This window comes from Hippocampus zosterae, chromosome 10 (genome assembly GCF_025434085.1).
Source record: "Hippocampus zosterae strain Florida chromosome 10, ASM2543408v3, whole genome shotgun sequence".
Lineage (NCBI taxonomy): Eukaryota > Metazoa > Chordata > Actinopteri > Syngnathiformes > Syngnathidae > Hippocampus > Hippocampus zosterae.
Genome location: NC_067460.1, coordinates 23824141 through 23846443, shown reverse-complemented (window position 1 = coordinate 23846443; position 22303 = coordinate 23824141). Strand labels below are relative to the sequence as shown.

At 47.9% G+C, this 22303-nt stretch overlaps 1 protein-coding gene across 1 annotated transcript in view; it reads left to right on the top strand.

Annotated features, from left to right (window-relative positions):
* frem2b (FRAS1 related extracellular matrix 2b) overlaps positions 1–22303 on the top strand; it is an 81132-nt gene that overhangs the window by 32656 nt on the left and 26173 nt on the right. Inside the window, exons 3-6 of the mRNA XM_052078321.1 lie at positions 6736–6882; positions 11973–12203; positions 14803–14928; positions 16214–16465. Coding sequence (XP_051934281.1) covers positions 6736–6882; positions 11973–12203; positions 14803–14928; positions 16214–16465 — 756 coding nt within the window. The remainder of the gene's footprint in view (positions 1–6735; positions 6883–11972; positions 12204–14802; positions 14929–16213; positions 16466–22303) is intronic.

Here is a 22303-nt window from a genome sequence, read left to right as displayed (position 1 = left end):
TTGTCCTGCTGGGATATTTTTATAACATTCATAAAGTCGTAGAACGAAGCAATGATCATTCAAGCTGCCAGCAATGACGAATACCGAAGGAAGACTTTTGCTTTCCTTTTCATTCCTTAAACCGAGTCATGTTTTTTGTTGTTGTTGTTTTTTTTTTTTACACTTTCGGGGGCTTGCCATTGACTGAGTGCTGGAGTCTCGTCGATGAAAGTTGACCTTTTTCCAGGGATTCTGCGCGGTATCGCTCATTTGTATACAAGTCGTGTCACAGGACCGACGGGGCTGCTATTAGAATCTTATTCACGGGATAATGATTAGGATTTGTTCAATGAATTGATTTCCACAATGATTCGGAGAGAACGTGACCGTTTTATTTAAATGAAAGCCGGTGACGTACTCTCACAATTGAACTTCATGTTTGTAAAGGCAGAGCCAAGTGTTGAGTGTGTAAACACCGTGCGAAGAAAACGGCCAAATAGGCTTGGCCGGGCCTGCGTGGATTTTCTCCGGGTGCTCTGGTTTCCTCCCACATTCCAAAAATATGCATGGCAGGGTGATTGAACACACTAAATTGTCCCTAGGTGCGAGTGTGAGCGTGGATGGTTGTTCGTCTCTGTGTGCCCTGCGATTGGCTGGCAACCGATTCAGGGTGTCCCCCGCCTACTGCCCGAAGACGGCTGGGATAGGCTCCAGCACCCCCCTAGTGAGGATCAAGCGGCTCGGAAGATGAATGAATGAATGAATGAATGAATGTCTCCAGATGAAGAGTTGCATGTGGTGCTGGAGACAACCTACTTCGGAGTGAGTTGAGATCCCCTGATTGAGTTCTTGCAGTCTTCTGTCACTTCTCACTTGCTGCATATTTTAATTAACACTGCATTTCATTCAATGTTCTTTTTTTTAAATTGTTTTTTTTTTGGGGGGGGGGGGAGGACACTTTAGCCAAAAGGAAAGCAGGGAAATAGAGCACAGCAAGCTGTTCTACAGGTGTACAAATGCAGTCCTGAAGGGGTCATAAGCCGTAAAATTGACCTTTTCATTAGGCAGTTTACGAGACAGGTTGCCCGCCTTCCTCCATCGTCCCATAAAACATGCATACTAGCTTCATTGAAGACTTTGAATCGTCTGTAGCTGCGGATTGAAGTGTCAATGCGCGTTTGTTTTTATCTTCTTGTGCTGGGCTGGCAACTGGTCTCGGATGGAGCCCGCCTCACACCCAAAATCAGTCGGGATAAACCGCAGCGATGGAAAATGGGTGGAGTTTTATGCCAAAGAAACTACTTGTTACTCTTGGGGGTGGGGAGGGGAGGGGGGTCAGTTTGACCCCCCCAGCATAAGAGAAGTGTCAAAATAACAAAGTAAATTTGTTTTGCACAGCGCTGTGTGTTCGTCATGCACATTAACCTTAATCTGCCTTGGTGTCAAATACCCCCCCCCCCTAGCCCCCCTCCCCCGCACAAAAGTGCAGAGCGTGAACTCCGTGCACTAACACAGTGGGCGGATGACGAGCGACAACAATCCTTTAGAGAGCCGGCCAAAGAATGCGAGGCCCGGGTCGTGCCAGCTCGGTGGCCCTCTGGGCTCAAGCCCCCGCCCCCTCCCATTTAGTAGACGCGCCTTATTTGGTCATCGGCGAGCATCCCCGGCGGACCCTTCATCTGTCGATTGAGCCAGCAGGGCAGACAGTCCGATGGGCTGATTAGGGCGGATAAATTGGGCCGCGGGCTGAACCAGACACAATACGTCTAAAAATACAGAATCTTCAAATGGGGTTTGCATGCTTAATGTTTCCGTGACAGGCGATAAAGAGTCGGGCGGGCGCGGCGTGTGAATGTTGATGCGCGGCACTGATGGATGAGTGTAAACATAGTGGCGACGAAGGGGGGGGGGTGTTTTCGTTGTCGCGGAGGTTCGAGGCTGAGCAAATGGCTCGCAGTTGCCGGCTGACGAAGGATGCTCATGTTTGTGAGCCTTCCATGCCGAACTCGACGCCATGCAACTGGATGGCGTCACGTGACTCCTTATTAACACATTAACATGTCAGCCGGTTGCAAAATGGACCTGTTGTTCTAAAAAAAATTATATTGTGTCAAAGATTTCTGGATGAAACCTGATTCTGTTTTTTTCTATTTTAAAATTTTTTTTTTAATCTGCAAATTTCTTTGTTGCAACCTTATTTTGGTGGACTGGCGCTCAGCCAGTTGATCCCGGATACAAGCGGCCGAAATGATTTTTCTCCGCAGGGTGTCCGGGCTCTCCCTTAGAGATAAGGTGAGAATCTCGGTCATCCGGGAGGGGCTCCGAGTCGAGCCGCTTCTCCTCCACATCGAGAGGAGCCAGATGAGGTGGCTTGGACATCTGATTCGGATGCCTCCTGAACGCCTCCCTGGTGAGGTGTTCCGGGCATGTCCCACCGGGAGGAGACCTCGAGGAAGACCCAGGACACGCTGGAGAGACTATGTCACCTAGCTGGCCTGGGAACGCCTCGGGATCCCCCCGGGGAGAGCTGGAAGAAGTAGCTAGGGAGAGGGAAGTCTGGGCTTCCCTGCTAAAGCTGTTGCCCCCGCGACCCGGCCCCGGATTAGCGGTAGAAGATGGATGGATGGATGGATATTTATTCTTTACACATTGTTTTGTTTTCAAGTCAAGTCAAGAGTATTTCTGGAGCACTTTCAAACAGCCATGGCTGCATACAAAGTGCTGTACATGGAGCGATTTAACATACACAATAAACAGTAAGACGAATCGGTAATAAAGGCGGTAGAAAGCACCAAGCAGTAAAATCAAGAACAAATCGAAGTCATGTTGAACCTCTTCCACCGCCTCCATTTAGCCTTGTGTGTGTGCAGTCCTGTAAAGTGTGTGAATTTTTATTTATCCAGTACCAAAGTTCACTTCCTTCACCCCCGCTGGGGTGGGGACGGGGGTTTCCCGTCATACTCGGGTCACCTGTTTTTCGCCGGTTGACTGCTGCAGAACACACAAGAATCCACCACTGAGTTTAAGCGTCGACAAGCTTCTACTTTGTTAATGTCAAACCGGTCCTCCTCCGCCAAGCGGGCTGGATGAATAACAGCAACGTGCCAAGCCTAAGGCTTCGTTTGTCCAAAAGCAGAACAAGGCGAATGCAGCATTTAAAACAAAACAAAACAAAAAAACAACCATAGGCATGAATTTAATTTTTTTTTCCAAGTGAGAAGGTGGATAGGCAGAAAGACAAATAGACCCTTCGTGTGACAGCTGAGGAGGGGGAATCGGTGCGAGCAATTGGGCGATGATGAATTTGCACCCGATGAACTGGACTATTCATAATCGCATCGTCATTTGATGGCTGACCGGACACGGAAAATAGCTATCAAAAGGCGGCTCTCTGCAAGATGATTATTCTTCCATGTCTCAATCTTTGACTCCTATTCACCATATTTGACATTATGATTTGCTAATCGCAATGACCATGTCAGGAACTCAGGAACTCCATTAACCCCCCCCCCCGCCGCCATGGAGTGACTCCTGGAAAAGTGAAGCTAATCAGGTGTTCATTGATTATTCATCGTCTTCGCCTCACAGAAGAAGGCATAGTCATTGTTGGAAGGAAAAAATCGAGAGGAGCCAGATGAGGTGGCTTGGGCATCTGATTCGGATGCCTCCTGAGCGCCTCCCTGGTGAGGTGTTCCGGGCATGTCCCACCGGGAGGAGACCCCGAGGAAGACCCAGGACACGCTGGAGAGACTATGTCACCCAGCTGGCCTGGGAACGTCTCGGGATCCCCCGGGGAGAGCTGGAAGAAGTAGCTAGGGAGAGGGACGTCTGGGCTTCCCTACTAAAGCTGTTGCCCCCGCGACCCGGTCCCGGATAAGCGGTAGGAGATGGATGGATGGATGGATGAATGGAAGGAAAAAATACTACGCCTTTTGTAGCCTTTTAGCCAAACGTGCCTTCATTGCGCTAGCGATGGTAGCGTGAAAAGTATCAAAAGATTCGCAGTCGATCGCCGGGACGCAACGTGATGAAACGGAATGTTTGTTTTTGTTTTTGAGCCAGCATCCAAAATGGGGCTTTTTTTATTTATAACCACCAAGCTCTCAACAGCGCCGAGGCTGTAGCTAGGTGCTAATTAAAGAGAAAATATCCTCAGGTGATATGATTCATGATTGTTAATTGGGTCCTCTTGGAATTACTGTTGTTATGACTTTAAATACTTTGTCCCAATTTCTTACGGAAGTTAAATGTGGTCGCTTGTGTGCGTCGTGGCTCATTTCACAATGACAGAGAGGAGTCAGGCGGGAGGAGGTAGAAATGTTTTGGTGGAAACGCCACAAGTAGGGGAAGTAGGTCTGCTCCACTCATCGGCGTGACACGGCGTCGTTAGTTTGCCTAACGACTTCTACGGGGTGTCCAAAAAGTCCGAGTTACAAAAAAGATTAGATTGGTCCCCTCGTTCACAGTTGGCTATTTACATAACAGACAATCTTGAAGGGGGCGGCCCGGTAGTCCAGTGGTTAGCACGTAAGGGCAGAGCCAAGTGTTGAGTGTGTAAACACCGTGCGAAGAAAACGGCCAAATAGGCTTGGCCGGGCCTGCGTGGGTTTTCTCCGGGTGCTCCGGTTTCCCCCCACATTCCAAAAATATGCATAGCAGGCTGATTGAACACTCTAAATTGTCCCTAGGTGTGAGTGTGAGCTTGGATGGTTGTTCGTCTATGTGTGCCCTGCGATTGGCTGGCGACCGATTCAGGGTGTCCCCCGCCTACTGCCCGGAGACAGCTGGGATGGGCTCCAGCAGCCCCCGTGACCCTAGTAAGGATCAAGCGGTAAGGAAGATGAATGAATGAATGAACAATCTTGAAGGCACATTTTCCCGCAAAAGACTAATAATAGATTAACGCTATGCTCATCTGTGATTATGATCGTGAGCAGTTAATGAAGTCAAAAAGAAATAGGTGACGTGTATGAAGCCCGGGGGGGTGGGGGAGGGGGGGTGTCTAAGGCCGTCAGAAAAGCAGCTTTGTTTAATTAATATTGGAATAATGACCTCCCACAGGCGTCGTTGGAAACGATGCATCCGCGCGCCTTGTCTGGGATGAGTTGAATAGCCGACAGCCAGACAACAAACCATTTTGCACAAAAAAAAAAAAACCACAAAAATATTGGTGGCGCACAGCGACAAGCTTTGACAATTGAATTGTCCCGAAATTGCTTGACGCTTTAATTGTATTTGAGTGGCTTCAGATGGTCGCCACTCAGAGAGTGCGGCTGCCTCGAGGGAAGGTGTTGAAATAATTTCCAAATAGCTCGGCAACTTCTTTCTAATATCACTTCTTTTCGACTGCCTCCGAGTAGGCGTACGGGTCAAAAGGAAAGAAGAAACGGCGAGTCGACCGCGCACTCCTCTCGACACGCGTCGCAGCTAATAGAGCAGTCGATGGCGACATCTTCAACATGCCCGCCGGGGAGAGGAAATGGAAATAGTTGCGAGGTGGCCGATTTACTGACCGGAACATCCAGGTCGGGGGTTGGGACAAGGCGAGAGAAGTCCAGTCACGCTGAACACAAACGCTAAGAATTCACTGAACCTCGCCACACATGATTTATATTCCCCCCCCCCCCTTCACACTCTTTTCCAAGCTGCCAGACTTCTACGCTCGTAGCCGCATCATCGTCGCTGCCTCAGCCAGCGGGCAGCGACTCTCTCCATCTTTTCTCTTGAGTGTGTGTTGACTTTTAGGAAGCAATTATTTCAGCTGCCTGCAGGAGCTTGACACATACAAACATAAAGATTGCCCCCCCCCCCCCACTTCCTCACCATTTTCTATCAACGTGTACACTGCTTATTTTAACACTTCACCTGGTCTGAGAACTGTAGGAGGTCCGGTGGCCCTTTTCCATCGCGCTTGTGCTCATGCTAGTTCCAGGTTAGTGTCCAGTTTAGCCCCCCCCCCCCCCCCCACTGAAATTGGGTCGAGCTCCAGCTCTGATACTGAATGCAACCCCAATTATTTGTTGGGCGGGGCTCTGGCACCAACTACGTCAGGGGGCGGGGCTATCGTGACGATCGCAGATGTAGAGGAACGACGGTTTTTGAGCGGTGAAATCCGGCACCATTGCCGTCCCACCAGAAGAGAGATGACCGATGTGTCCAGCTAGCACGCGATCTCCGACCGGCAGCCGGACGATCAGCTGATCACGAGATCATCAACAATGATTACGAAAGATGAAGAAGTGTTTACTGATTGCACGTCCCCGACTGTTACACACTACATAACTACAATATGCTAACTATGCTAAGTTGCCTAGCAGATGGGCCTGGCGCCAAACGAGCGCCATGTTATTTTTTTTTTCGAGGGGGTGTGGGGGTGGGGGGTTTAAGTGTGTCTTTTGAAAGCTGCTTCAAAAGGCCAGGATGAATGGAAGCAGTTCAGATGGGGGAAACCCCGCACCTTTTTATCTTAATTAGAAGCGAAGCGGCTCGGATCCCACGGATCCGGTGTAAAGCTTGGCCGCCCTTCATACCTCCCACGGACACTCAAAGGCTCGCAGCGTCGTTTTTCAAAAGCGCTTCATCACCGGAGACTTCCTCCGACCTCCCGAGAACTTGCACGTCAGGCTCCAAATTCTCTGTCGGTGCTGAACATGAATCTCTTTCTCTATAGGTGCTTTGTAATTGGCGAGCGAGTCGCCCGCCACCCCGAATGGGCGTCAAAAATGAATCTTTTCAAAGTCTTCTTTTGCTTTGCAGGCGGCAACAAACTGAGGAACCAGCAGTTCCGTCTCAACTGGGCCTGGATCTCACTGGAGAGGAGTCACTACGTGGTGGATGAGGAGCTCAAGTTCCTGGAAGTGGTGCTGAAACGTCGAGGGTACCTGGGGGAGACCTCCTTCGTTAGTAAGTCAAAAACCAGAACCCGAGGCAATACAAAGTCCGAGACAATAGCTGGATGGAAAAATGGCGTCCTCGGTGGATGCACACTGTCGGTTAACCATATAACCCCAGGGGTTTCCAATCACCGGCCCGTGGGCCACTAGCGGCCCACCATCCATTTTCAACGGCCCACGACATCCTATCATCACAACTAATCAGTTATTAAACAAAACTGGCTTGCCCAGATGTACTTCATCTCACGATTTGTACTCGTTCTCATCTCTCCTTTCTCGAGAGCACTTTTGAAAGAGTCATTCATGCCTTCGTCACATCTCGGCTAGCTGACTGTAATGCGCTTGACTTTGGAGTCAAACGGTCCTCCATTAACTCATTCACTCCCAATGACGTCTTTTAAACGTATTTTCAGACTTGGTCTAGAATTGGCTGGTACTGAATGAGTTAACTGGGGTTGGATCGATTAATCGGCTGGTACTCGTAAGAAGGGGAGCACATAACTCCGACTCTGGCATCCCTTTCGCTCGCTCATCTTAGAGTTCTTTTGAAGATTCTATTGTATGTCTGAATTATTTTTGCTCCATGTACAGCACTTTGCATGCAGCGGCGGTTGTTTTAAAGTGCTCCAGAAATACACTTGAGTTGAGTTCAAAAAGAAAAACAAAAATCCATACTTTCTCAGTGAGAGCCGGAGCAAGTTTTTTACGATACTGCTCAAGCTTTCCAAGAGACTTGTTCTGCAGCTATTTTCAACACGTGAAATGGCTTCGTAACGTGTAAAAACACCAGACGACGTGGTCGCAAAGCAAACGGTATCCATTTGCGACAAACCGTCACAGGCTCTCCCCGCCCGATAGCGACGACGGCATCTCTGCAGAGAAGAAACGCTCGATGGCTAGCCTCCTCATTATGAAAAAAAGCAAAGAATCCCGGCGCCACGATGCGCATTCGAGCCCGCGAGGGTAATTTGCTTGTGCCTTTTATGAGCCTGCAAATATTATCCAACTCCCAACACATGCACAACCCCTTAACCTCTCTCCACGGGCCGCTGTTTACTCCGGAGATGCACAATAGCGCTCGGCGGGCATCCCCCCCGTGAGAGGTCACCTGCAATTGCTGACACCCAGCAATTTAGCGACCGGAAACAAACAAACGATAAAGCTGCCAGAGACAGTTGGAGCCACTTTAGCGAAGTCCGCCGCACCAGTGGAAGTTTACCTCGGATACCGCATTTTGTTTTGTTTTGTTTTGCTTTTTAGGCATCTATAGATTTAAAGGATCATTAAAATTGACGTTAAAGGTCAGCTAGCGTGGCGTCATTAACAACCTCCCTCCCTGACACGAATGCAACGGTTCTGGAGGCAAGATGCAAATTTCTGACCTTTGTTCAGCTTGGCACCCGCCTCGCCCCCCCCCCCCCCCCCCACGATTCGCTCGCTGTTTGAAATAAAAAGCAACTGTTTCTGCGTGAATCGTTACGGAAAAAAAAAAGTGTCAGGAGATTGCAGCTGACAGTATGGCGTGAATGTGGGGTGTGAAATTGGAAAAGCTCACTTCTAATTACTTATAAGGGGGGTGGCGGGGGTGGGGGTGGGGGGTGAAAAGGAATGTTACAAGTGAAATCACTGCACGGTGATCCCCGTGTGCTAGCCTCGCAAATTAAAGCTAAACAAGGATGTGTATTTAAAGGACGTGGGCGGAAACTCAAATTGTTTTGATTATCCGGAGAGCGGCGTTTGCTCTTTTATTCATGCTTGCGTTGTAAATGAAAGAAAATTTCACTTTGAACTCGGCGCGCAGTCTGTATTCAAAACACGGCGAGGCTGCCGCATGCATTCAAATGCAGCAAATTGACTAAAATATTGAGACGTTGCCCCTAATCTTTCATTAATCAGTCAGAGTTGAGACGACGCGACTTAATTACCCCTGCAACTGAATTCATTTCTTTTTTTTTTATTTAGCGATAGACAGATTGGATGACTTCAATTTGGCACGCTCAGATGATTTTGGTGTGGTCCAAAAAGCCCGTCAAACACTTTTTGGATGAGGGAAATTATGGCAATATTTTGTTGCCCTCGTTCACGCCACAATCGTGATTTTGCACAACATCCTTCCAAAATGGACATTTGTCCCAATACCGTTGTCCTTGTAGTCAAGACTTTGTTCATCACCCATCCAAAATAACAATCAATCAAGCACAATTTGGTGTTTTGGAGTGCCTCAGAGAAATGCTTTAGGCCCACTAGTTTTTTTTGTTTTTATAATAACACCTATTTTTCCCAAACAAAAGGTCAAACATCTGCGGACCTGACCAAATGATCAAACGTTTTGAATTAAAACTCCCGCCTGATAATCCTAGCGTGATTATCGCCGCCTCGGTCGATAATCACGCTAATCATTTCATGCGAATAACTTTGGCCAATTAGCCAATATTTTGTTGCCCTAGTTCACGCCACAATCGTGATTTTGCACAACATCCTTCCAAAATGGACATTTGTCCCAATACCGTTGTCCTTGTAGTCGAGACTTTGTTCATAACCCATCCAAAATAACAATCAATCAAGCACAATTTGGTGTTTTGGAGTGCCTCAGAGAAATGCTTTAGGCCCACTAGTTTTTTTTTTTTTTAACTTGATCTCTCCTCATCCTTGGAACAAGAATATCAAGTCAAAATTGGCTCCGGTCTTGCAACAGAGCTCAACACTCCCCTCAGACACGCTCCAAAGCCCTCGTCGAAAGTTGTCCCGGAAGCATGAAAGCTGTTATAGCAGCTAACAATTTTTTTTTCACCTCCCGTTGATGGACCGCGTCTTAATACTTGTCTTGCCCATATGCCATACGAGCCCTTTGTGGTCCGCAGCTCTCGTCAGATCAATGAAGAGTGAACGAGAACAATAAACCTGCCGTCCGGTGATGGAAAGATCACAAACGTTGAAATCGGATAAGTCCGAACAATTTTGTCCTTATAAGCCCCTCAATGGCCATACACGTTTTTATGTTGTACATTGCTCACTAGATTGAGCGCGGCCTCGCATTTCCCTCGAGCGTGATTCGCCGTAAAGAAAATAACACCTATTTTTCCCAAACAAAAAGGTCAAACATCTGCGGACCTGACCAAATGATCAAACGTTTTGAATTAAAACTCCGCCTGTACAAACACGCCGCCTCGGTCGATAATCACGCTAATCATTTCATGCGAATAACTTTGGCCAATTAGCCTCCCTCGCTAAAATGAAGCGGCGCGTCTCGCCGTCATTTAGGAAAAGGCCGGCCGCAATCCAAGGCAGCCATTAGAGTGCGGCGAGCGTCTGTCTGAGTCACCGCTGCCACGCAGGGAGCATGCTAAAGTTTTCCGATGAATACGTTCTCTTTGCCAAGTCAAGCCACCGGAGGGGGGGTGGGGGGGATGCTAAAATGGAGCGTCTTATCTCCGTCGGGCTGTGCGCGTGCTTCTTTGCCTCATGTCTCCACTTACACATCAAAGTCATTGCTTTTATTTCAAAAAGCAGGTGAATACATCTGTTGTGCCCCCCACCCCCAAAAAAAGTAAAACATATGCATTTCCTGTGTGTAACCTGCACACCTTTTTATTTCCTACAAGCGGAATTATTGAACATTTTCCTTCTGCTGAGGCCCGAGCACCAACGGCCCTTCTTGAAATGGTTTTCTGTTTTCTTCAGATTTTTTTGTAGGTCAATGGAATTGTCTTTTGGGCATTCAAACGTCATCCAAAGTGCATCAAATGTGGTGGGAGTCATCAATTATGCTTTGAAGGATCAAAATTTGACTGACCACAAAAAAACGGCGTTTCACCGTTTTATTCCACCTTCTTGAAATTGTTGCGGGCGGCCCGGTAGTCCAGTGGTTAGCACGTCGGCTTCACAGTGCAGAGGTACCGGGTTCGATTCCAGCTCTGGCCTCCCTGTGTGGAGTTTGCATGTTCTCCCCGGGCCTGCGTGGGTTTTCTCCGGGTGCTCCGGTTTCCTCCCACATTCCAAAAACTTGCATGGCAGGCTGATTGGACGCTCTAAATTGTCCCTAGGTGTGGGTGTGGGTGCGGATGGTTGTTCGTCTCTGTGTGCCCTGCGATTGGCTGCCAACCGATTCGGGGTGTCCCCCGCCTACTGCCCGGAGACGGCTGGGATAGGCTCCAGCACCCCCCGCGACCCTCGTGAGGATCAAGCGGCTCGGAAGATGAATGAATGAATGAAATTGTTGCGAAATGACCTTTGTGCTCAAACATTTGAGATCAAATAAACAAGTAAATATGCCCAAAGATGCCCTAAAACATTTCTCAAGACCCCCATTTCCAAAAACCAACACTTCAAGCTTTACTTTTTTTTTTCTTTTTTTTCCCGGCATTTGTGACTGCCGGAATAATTGCTCTGCGGTGGGCCGCCATGTTTACTGCCAATGCCCTGCGACGTATTGTTGGGTCAGTTAGAAGAGACAATGAAGTCGCTGTGTGTGACATTTTACTGGCCTCGGCGCTCCCGCCACCAGCGCCACGGCGACAGTCAAACGGCTCGCGCGCTGTCAAGTCAAGACGCGCTGAAGGTCAAACACGAGCTCCGGACGGAGGAGGTTGGATAATTGGCTTCAGCTCGACCGTAACCATCTGAGACGCGCAGCTTGGGACTGAAGATGGGCAGATGTCGGCCTAACTTTTGAGCAACGGAGGCGGCGGTGGGACTCGGCCCGGTTTTATTGATGCGTTTCTTTATGACTAGCGAAGCGGTTGGGAAGCCAGCGACGTTTGTAGGTGACAAATGTTGTTGGGCGACCACATCCACTCTGCTTTCGGTTAACAGTGCACCAAAAGTTCCGATTTCCGTGCATATCTTGGTTTGGAGGTGACGGTTCCATCAGCGAAATTCAGACTTGTTAAATTTACCCGAATATGAAACTGAAATGGGAATCGCTAGCAACAGATCCTCCGATAAATGGAGGTTTCTTTATAAATAAAGCAATTGTTGACAATAAATAAAAACAAAATGTTTCAGCATAATTGTCAGTCATTTTTATTTTATTGTGGCAATAAATAAATAAATAAATAAATAGCGAATGCTCACAGCTTTTTGTTTGCGTCCTCCGCCAAGGCATCGGCACCAAAGACGGAACGGCCCTCAAGGATAAAGATTTTCGCGGCAAAGCTCAGAAGCAGGTGCAGTTCAACCCGGGTCAGACCGCCGCCACCTGGAGGGTCCGCATCCTGCCAGATAGCGAGTACGAGGTGTCCGAGGCCTTCCAGATTGTCCTCTCCGAGCCTGTGATGGCCGTCCTTGAATTCCCAGAGGCTGCCAGCGTGGAGATTGTGGACCCTTCTGACGGTCAGTCACTGCATTTTTACCCTCGTCTTTTTACAACCAAGAGGTCGCTCCGTATTAAAAGCCCCGGTGTGAGTTCCCGGTGGTGCGTTTAACAGATACACAAGATGCAATGTGTTAATGTACGCAGGCATTGTAAAACGTGCGCTAGCTTAAATGCTAGCATGCAAGCGTCTGTTTTTAAAAAAGCTAGTGGGAGCAAAACTGAGTTCGGTTGTACTTTATTGAAGTATTTAACAATGTACTTGTGTTGTTTTTGGATCAATCCTCATCATCAACTCCATCCATCAAAGTCTTGATCTTCCGCATCCGAAATGAACAGCTGGCCAAGTTTACCATCAAACATGTCTGGCACCTACTTGGGGCATGGTGGCCCGCTTTAACGTCCGCACGCTGTCCTCGGTGACGTCCGCTTTTCCTCCAAATATCCCGTGTGTCGGCATAACGTCTATGTCACACAACAGCATTTGCAGATTTTGGAATTCGCGACCCGCACGATGAGGCGCTCTATCTACTTTGTGGAGAATTTAAGACTTTGATATGCGTTTTATGGTCGAGATAACATGGTTTCTAACCACTCTCGGACTGCTGTCGTTTTTTACAGGTTGTTTACATCCTTGACTTTTGAGGTCGGTTCAAATTTCCAAATTCACTTGTTTAAGCTGCGGCATCTGGCCCCCGGGCCTTATATTTGACACCAAAACCTAACCCAGTAGCGCATTACACCCGGTACGCGCGTACACACATCATCAGTCCGCACTCGAGCACGTTCCTTCAATCGCTTAAAGGCCCCGATTATCAGATTTGATCTTCTCCCGGAAAGCAGTTGACGTTTGAAGTTGGGAAATCGCCACGTGTGAAACCCGCTCGAAACCCGCTCGAAACCTCACGAGCCGCCGGGAAGAACCGACAATCTCGAGGATGTGAATCATAATCTGACCACATTAGGGTCAGGCTTTCATGGCGGGGAAATGCGGGGCACGGCTCGAAAAAAGAAAGAAAAAAAAAGCGGCCGCGAGGAAGTTCAGATAACAAGCGCTGCTTTAGCATGTGGAGCGGCCATGGAATAAATACGGGAGAGGTGCTTCTGTAAACACGAGTGCTCCGCTGGGGAAAAGTGCGGCGTATAAATATGCATTTGCAAGACTCTGGGGACTTTGCCGGCTGCAACAGGCAAGATTGACTGTCAACAATTTATGCTAATCAACATGTTTAATCGCTAGTTTGTCCTGCTGCAACATCGGGCCTCTGGCGAGTGGACAATCGCCAAGCAATATGTCAACACCAGTTCGTTATCACCTGAGGAATTTGTTTTTTGTTTTTTTTGGGATGCGTTTTGGCCGCTGAAGGAAGACGAAAAAGAAACACTTTCTGCTGTTTGTTTTCTGTTTGTCCTGCTGCAACATCGGGCCTCTGGCGAGTGGACAATCGCCAAGCAATATGTCAACACCAGTTCGTTATCACCTGAGGAATTTGTTTTTTGGGTTTTTTTTGGATGCGTTTTGGCCGCTCAAGGAAGACGGAAAAAAAAACACTTTCTGCTGTTTGTTTTCTGGCGCCCGGAGGTGGTGTGTGTGTTGTCGAGGTCGCGTTCATGTGCACGATGATGACTGAAGCCTTCGCGAAAAGTCAAACAAAGCCGCAAGAGAGATGAGTCACGCATCGTGATTGGCGCGCTTAACGAAGACGTATTTGCATTGTCGTCAACGTGTCTGCGACAAGCGTTTGTCAAACTACTCCCCGAGATAAAGAACTTCCAGCACTCCACTTGGCATTACGTAAGCCTCGGGAAAAAACCGTTTTGAGGGGGCGGTCCTGCCTCGTGAAAATTGTTGTAGTTACCATGACAACAAAGAAACAGAGAGAGGCGGTTCAAGTGGTTTTTAATTGGGGAAGTGGAGCCAACGGGAATGAAAAGTGCCCGTAAAAAAATGATCGCGGCTGGGATGGGCTCGGGCACGCCCACGACCTTCGTGAAGATGACGCTTATTAGAAGGTGGATGGTAAAAGTTTTATTGTGAAAGGTCAAATTTAAAGACAGAAGAAATGAAAATGTCTCATGTATTGTCCCACAAAATACATTTGGGACACATAAGGCCATCTGGAATTAAAATTTGCTGTTGACCATTGTAAATTATTACAAACAAATTTTTCAAGATAATATAATAAGATAATTTTCAAGAAAAAAAATTGCTATTTATGTATTTTTTATCTTGGAAGAACTTTGCTTGGTCCACGATTCATGAAAATCCGCCGATAATTGACATTCCCGGACATTTGTATTTGAGTAACCGTACATTTTCGTGTCGATCCCGTCGAAGCGCTGTGCTGCTGCTACCCGCCCCGTAATTTTTTTTTTAATTGAAACATGAAGTCGTCTTTTCCCCTTCCACGCCGGGAGTAAATGTTCCGTCGACGGAAACATCCATTGGCGTGTGAACTTCACGTTTTGCATTTAAATGATTTTTGGGCTCCCTTAATAGTTCATTGCACTTTCTCCTTCGCTTCATCACGCTCAAACGAATGATATCAAGGGATGTGAGCACAAGTTGTCTTTCCTAATGCTTCACCCCCCCCCCCCCCCTCCCGCACCCCCCATCAGAGTCGTCCGTGTTCATTCCGGCATGCGCATACAGCATCGAGGAGGACGTCGGCGAGCTGATGGTGCCAGTGAGGCGCAGCGGCGATGTGAGCCAGGAGCTCATGGTGGTCTGCTTCACCCAGCAAGGTAAAAGAAATGGTGGGAGAGTGGATTTTTTGGGGGGGGCATGCAAATGACTTTAGATGATGATGATGATTGTGATTCCAGTGGTTAGCACGTCGGCTTCACAGTGCAGAGGTACCGGGTTCGATTCCAGCTCCGGCCTCCCTGTGTGGAGTTTGCATGTTCTCCCCGGGCCTGCGTGGGCTTTCTCCGGGTGCTCCGGTTTCCTCCCACATTCCAAAAACATGCATGGCAGGCTGATTGGACGCTCTAAATTGTCCCTAGCTGTGAGTGCGAATGGTTGTTCGTCTCTGTGTGCCCTGCGATTGGCTGGCAACAGATCCAGGGTGTCCCCCGCCTACTGCCCGAAGACAGCTGGGATAGGCTCCAGCACCCCCCGCGACCCTAGTGAGGATCAAGCGGTCCGGAAGATGAATGAAAGAATGAATGAATAATATCTAAACTCTGGCTCTCTCGAACCTCCAAGAGTAATAACATCTTCCAAAAGTTTCCTGACATAAAACCGGCAAAGTCGGGCTGGTGACCATGTTATGGGACACTTGAGGAGCATGAAATAAAAACAAAGCCATCGAGGCAGACATCACGCCAGAGCGTAAAAGAAAACAAGAAAAAGAACAACAAGCTTGTTTAAACCTCCGGTTATGTTCAATCCGAAGATTCAGAAATGCAATAAAAAAAAAAAAATCTGATGATTAACTGCACGACGAAGCCTCCCATTGTAAAATGTGAAATGAACTATTTTCATTGTCCAGTTAGTTTCTACTTTTAATTTTAACTCAACAAAACAGGAAGTTGAAACGTAAAAATTCATTGCAAACCTCGAAGAAATGAACTGTGAGCCAAGTATTCCAGTAACAACGGGATGAAATACAAAAACGAACGTTCTTGGGTCAATTTGACCCGAAATGTTTGATCATCTCGGAGTGCCCGAAAAAAAGGGAAATTCCGTCATGAATTCCATTTTCCAATTTTTTTTTTTTGCATATGTTGATCACTCCAAGTGGAAGTGATTCATAGTTTTACCTTAACGTTGGGTCAACTTGACCCGCATCACTAGAGCAGAATTTATCAATAATGTTCCATTTTTTTACAATCCAAAAAGTCCCATAAAGGGCAAAAAAAAAAATCCCACTACTTGCTTGGCATTCCATTGGAAATTTGTGAAGCCAACTTGATAACGATGTGATTGGGCCAAAAAAGAAAACGGATTCCATTGACTCCTCCCGGAGGTCTGAGTGTGAACTGCGCCGATCATTAGCGGTAATTGCTGTGTTTTGGCCGGCCTCAGGGTCAGCCACTGGCACGGTGCCCACCACCGTGCTGTCCTACTCGGACTACATCTCGCGGCCGGAGGACCACCACAGCGTGCTGCGCTTCGACAAGGGCGAGGTGGAAAAGCCGTGCCGCGTGGTGATCATCGACGACTCGCTCTACGAGGCCCAGGAGAGCTTCAACGTCACGCTCAGCATGCCCATGGGCGGCCGCCTGGGCGACCGCTTCCCCAGCGCCAGCGTCACCATCGTGCCCGACATGGATGACGGTAAGCCCCGCCAAAAGATAAAATGGTCATCCACCAAAAGAGAAGCGAACTGCTTGTTGGTGGTTTAATTTTTTTCAATTGCATCAGCGTTGCACCCATATTAGCATGTCTTTGATGTGTAGCGCGGTCATCATTTATATTTACATAAACTCACGGCGTCGCTTTTTGCCATGGTTTTAATTTGGGCTACAATGAAAGTGATAAAATTGTGTATTTTTTATTTTTTTTTGGGAGACAAAATACGCTCCGTTATTTGCGGAGAAACTTGCCTGTTCACTCTTTTGTGGCCAAAGCTGTGTCTTGTATAAATATCGCTCCGGCACTATCGGTTGACATTTTGTTGCCCAGACGCTATGTTGGAATGAGAGGAGGAGCTTCATGTCGTCAGGCCGTAGCTTTGTCTAATACACAAAAGTGCTTTGCCTGCCATCTTGTGGCATCTAAAGGCAGTTACAAACCTTTTTTGTGTGGGAATATTGGCATAAGTTTCAACTCTTACAGACAATCAAACTCACTTTTTGGTGTGACCCCCTGCAATTCGTGGAAATGTTGCTCTTTGCAGTCAACTTCGGTCTCGTTCCCCCGTGAAGAAAGAGGGTCCACTCTGTCCTTATTCCCCGTGAAGAGGGATTCATCGTACCACCTTTCAACTTTCTATTCGTCCACCGGATTAGACAAATCATTCCTAGTGAAGCGTGTGTCGAAACATTCGAGGGGGAGGGAGTGGGGGGGTGTTCTGTTTATTTTCCACAAGGGTGTTTTACATCTGAGGGTGTTTTCGGCTAAAAATTTCGTCCAAAAACGCCTCACTATACATGGTCGTTTTTTTTCGGCTAAAAACGTCTTACTATACTTGTTTTTAGCCGTTTTTTTCCGGCTAAAAACGCCTTACTATACATGGTTGGGTTTTTTTCAGCTAAAAACGCCTTACTATACATCGTCCTTTTTTTTTTTCAGCTAAAAACGCCTTACTATACATGGTCGTTTTTTTCGGCTAAAAACGCCTTACTATACATCGTCGTTTTTTTTCGGCTAAAAACGCCTTACTATACATCGTCGTTTTTTTTCAGCTAAAAACGCCTTACTATACATGGTCGTTTTTTTCGGCTAAAAACGCCTTACTATACATCGTCGTTTTTTTCGGCTAAAAACACCTTACTATACATGATCGTTTTTTTCGGCTAAAAACGCCTTACTTCAAAAGAAGTGTGTGTGGGCATGTGTATGGCTTTTTGATCATGTAAATGCTAATAGCTTTGATGGTAAAACTCATTGCATTAGCATTTTTAGCATGTGTTGGGGTTTGGACTTGATATATGGCGGAGTGTTGTTGAGTAAGCAGGTTATGGGAGGCTGTCAATTTTGGTTCCCAGGGACACACGCGGGATAATATTTAGATTTAGATGAAAAAAAAACACGCTAATTTCAAGCAAAAGTAACAAAGTTGAGCTGATGATTGTAATTCCACAGATTCTGATTGCAATCAGATGCCATCGCAATCATGCCAAAAAAAAAAAGGCCCGGTGGAACCGAAAGCCGGATCATCGGTGTGATGATGCAAAACCAAAGTTGGCACCTCCTCGTCAATCCGGGCTTGCCAGAAAGTTGCGATGGTCACAAACTCCGTCTTGTTATTGCAGCCCCAGCTGGCTTGCGTCCAACCTGCTACCTGCGCAACAAAGCCGCCGTCTGGCTAGCTAACGGGCTTCAGACGGCGTAACAGGTTCCCATGGAAGTCCGGCTTCAAGTGGATTTGTTTGACCTACTTAAGTAGTGAGGAGGAGGAGGGGGAGCGGACGTGACGGGAATGCGGCGTTCGCCGTAACCTGAGCAGCGGTGAACACGGGGGCATTGTGGCCTCTCGGGGACAGCTGCTGGAATGCCGCTAAAGCTTTTTCACGGGATGCGCGGCACAGCTCAATTTGGGCACATCCTCCTTGACTTGAGTGAGGTCACGCTTTGGAGACATAATTTTTCTGCTCGTTATTTATTGTTTTGTTTGTTGCCGTCTTTTTTGTCGTGGCACTTAAAAACACCACTTAATGGAATTAAAGACCGTCTCGTTGGACGATGGGGCTTGCTATTAGTTTTGGACTTTGTATGCGAGAAGAGGAATGATATTGTGGCGTCGTCCGCGTTCCTTTCGCAAATTTAGCGACGCATCAAGGTGGTGTTGCAGTACCCTGTGATATATGGAGCTGCAATTCATTTCATCCTTTTGGCATTCCAGCTTGTCATTTTTGTCCTCTTTTTTTGTGTTTCGGGTTCCGAATGGAGCTTTGATCGCGCTGATTTGTGAGGCTTCAAAGCGAGCCGACGGGAGCTTTCCGCGCCGGGATTGTTAGCAACCGACACATCGCCGGCTAATTTAATCGACCGATATTGACTCGCGCATCCCAATGTCAGGCAAAGAGAATGATGTTCAAACCCATTCAAATATCATCCGTTTTTTTGCCCCCCCCTCCACCCCACCAAAAAACATTCAACAAATACCGAAGCATTGACGCGCATTCAAATGTACTCGTCGATTTCTGAGGTAACATTCTTACTGTTGATCGTTGTTTGGTTTATCAGTTTAGGAAACGATGCCACGATAAGGAGTCCGCGAGACGGCATGGCTCTCTTTTTGTCTAAATAGCGCTCGCCTGCTTTTGTGTTTGAACTTCTCGGCTGTGAGTCCAAAACAATCAAAGGAAATGCAGTCAAGAAGACGGAGGGTACCTGAGCGTGCTCGTTTGCCTCACATCAGCACTCCTCACTTGGCAGCCCCGTCCGTCTATGAGTATGGGTTTTGTTACCATGACGATCAAGGGCCGAACCACTGGCTTGCAAGCAGGTAAGCGGCAACTAGTTGTGCAGTGCTAGCCCCGGAATATGAAGAAGGTGCGCCCAGACATGAGTCAAATCATCACTTGCGGTATTTTCGATCACGGCGGCGGCACTTCTATTTGTGTCACAGATCTACGCGTGCAGTAGACACTTTGCTGAACACAATCCGCCAAAACTTTGCTCACGGGCACATTTTCCGACACGCTCGCAAAAGATAGATTGGGTTGCGTAATTTCACACTTGATGGGTGGGCAGGCACTCCAGAGACACGTGAGCGCACGTTTAGTTGCGCTCTCATTGGCTCTTCGTCGGAACTAAACGGTCGTTGCTAATTAAATGAAATGTGTACACAAAATGTGTACGCTTTTTTTTTTGGGTGATCAGAGAGGTAGGAGTTTTCAGATTTTAGTAGAAAGGTCCTCGGATTACGACTGTACAGATTTTTTTTTTTGGTCCTCTCATAATTGCTTTGGTTTGGTCCTCTTCCTGTATGTGTTCCTACGTCCCCAGACTGCGCGTGTACATGCGTGTGTGTGTGTTTAATGCCCTAAAAGTGTCCGCATGTGCCGCCGATTGTCAGTCCATCTGACAAGCCGCTGTACCCCGCTGCTAAGTGCTACGGTGTTGATAACTTTGCGCACCCCAACGATGCGGCGCAGGGTTTGTTTTCCGAGCGCCTCGTTCAGTCCCGCTAACAAGCACACCTTCGCCCACCGCCGGGGTGTAATTAAAAATCGGATTTGTTTGGCACTCGTATCGTGAGATCTGAGATTTGTGGCTTTCAGGCGCGAAAGATAGCACGTTGGTCGTCTGTGGGAAACAAACTGCCAAATGAACACGGGGACGAGTCTCTCAGTCGGAATGTAATAGGGGGCGGCGCCACGGCTGATTTGCAACATGGCCCCCCGCGACAAAACAAAACGGCGCTCTGATTGTGAGGCGTCACGCAATCCCAAGTCTTTGTTTTAAATACTTCAAACCGCTCGTAGCCTCATTTACATATCTTAAGGCCTCCGACTTTACTCCGCGCAAAATAGACTGCACAGACTTGGCCCGGGATGGGGATTAAAGGAGCCCCCGCGGATCATTACGGCTCTCTCGGGGTAATCCGCACGTTCGATCCGAGGAGTCGCAAGGACATTGTGAAGTGCGGAGGCAAAGAAAGTGTCCGAGTCAAAGGGAAAACATGAAGCGGGAGACATCCGTGTGTCTCCCAAGAGCGAAAGTAACCAAAGACCAAAGGAAATGGAAAAGATGTACGTGTCATTAGCAAGAAGCGCGCTTTGTGTGCGTCAAGGTCACGGACATGACATTCAAGTGCGCATTTGATGCCATCAAATGTACAAATAGAGGACTGCGCCGTTGTCTGAGTCACACTGTCATGATTTCTCTGAACCTTTTATTCATTCATTCATTCATTCATTCATCTTCCAAGCCGCTTGATCCTCACTAGGGTCGCGGAGGGTGCTTGAGCCTATCCCAGCTGTCTTCGGGCAGTAGGCGGGGGACACCCTGAATCGGTTGCCAGCCAATCGCAGGGCACACAGATATATGCGGCAAAAAAAAAACGGAACGACCAAAACAGCCTGAAGGAGTAAGCACGTTGGTGGTGTTCTTCAGGAACCAGAGCGCAAAGGCTCGCAGTCGGGGTCGTTCAGACAAAAAGGCGAACGCCGTTACATGGTTGGAGTCAATCGTCAAGCAAAGACGATGGAGACAAGACGGCGTCGACAAAAGTCCATCACCCTGACTTTTAATCAAACAGTGTCCAAAGATTCAGGAGCCATTCAAAAAAAACCCCAAAAAACCCGTTGATTGTCTTTTCTTTGTTTTAGTGCAAAAACAGATGAGACAAAAAGTCAGTCCCCCCATCGTCTTTATTTAAGACTTGCGAGACATTTAAGACACAATTCGACGCTTCTTACGTTGCGGTAATCAACCGTCGAGCAAATATAGCTGAGAAAACAGTCGATGGGCGAGAAGATAAGATGAAAGCCAATCGCCGTGACTTTGTCTTAATAACCCGGCAAGCGAAGGCGAGAAAAGTCGATCGCTTAACCTTGTTTTAATGAAACCGTCTGACCATCGATATCATTCGCTCACCGCGCCATCGTTTCGTCTCGTCAGTACGGCACCGAGTCTGCCTTCAACCGCCTTTGCCTCAGTTCACCTTCTGCCGCATCTTGGAAACTTCCGCTCAGGTCAAAAGCCGGCCTATCGACTCGCCTGGAAAGCTCGAGCCGCCGTCTCGAGTTTACAAGCGGCTCGCTCGGATGGACGGCCGTCCTCGGAATATAAGACTCAGGGCCGCCGGCCGCGGACGGCCCCATCTGTGCTTAAAGCGCCTTCTCGGCAGACCTGCCTGCCCTTTCTTGCTGAGGTAATTACGCTTGGATAGCGCCTCTGCATCCGGATGCGTGTTTAGCTGCCGTCGGAACGCTCGGGGAAGAACAAGACGCCACTTGCGGCGTTTATCGTCCGCTTGGCAGTTAATTCTGCTTCAGGTTCTGAAGGTATGATTAGGACTTGCCATGCAGACAGTGTGTGTGTGTGTGTGTATGAGGCTCCGGACGGGGAAAAAATTGCAGCCTGTTATTATTCCTCCCCTTCAATTTGTAAACAGATGTCCAAAGCACTTAAACGTACTGACCTGTTTTCAACAAAGAGTCAATGGCCCAAAAGACTTGGCGAAGGCGAAAATGCTCTCGACTTGTTTCAATGAAGCGTCGAGTCAAGACTCGCGGCCGACGGCGAGTGTTTTGCTTTGTTGAAATGAACCGATAAGCCGCGAAATATACGCAAATACGACCGCGGGGACGATAGTAGTCAATGGCACTTACTTACGAGAAGCGGACTCCCCAGGACGGTGATGTAACCCCCCCCCCCCCCCCCCCAAACAAAAAGTCGCTCATTCTTGACTTGTGTTTAGGAGATGGTGACGTACTTTTGTTTTAACAAAGTGACAAATTGAATGCGCTTTCTTTAAAATTAAAAACAACAACAACAAAA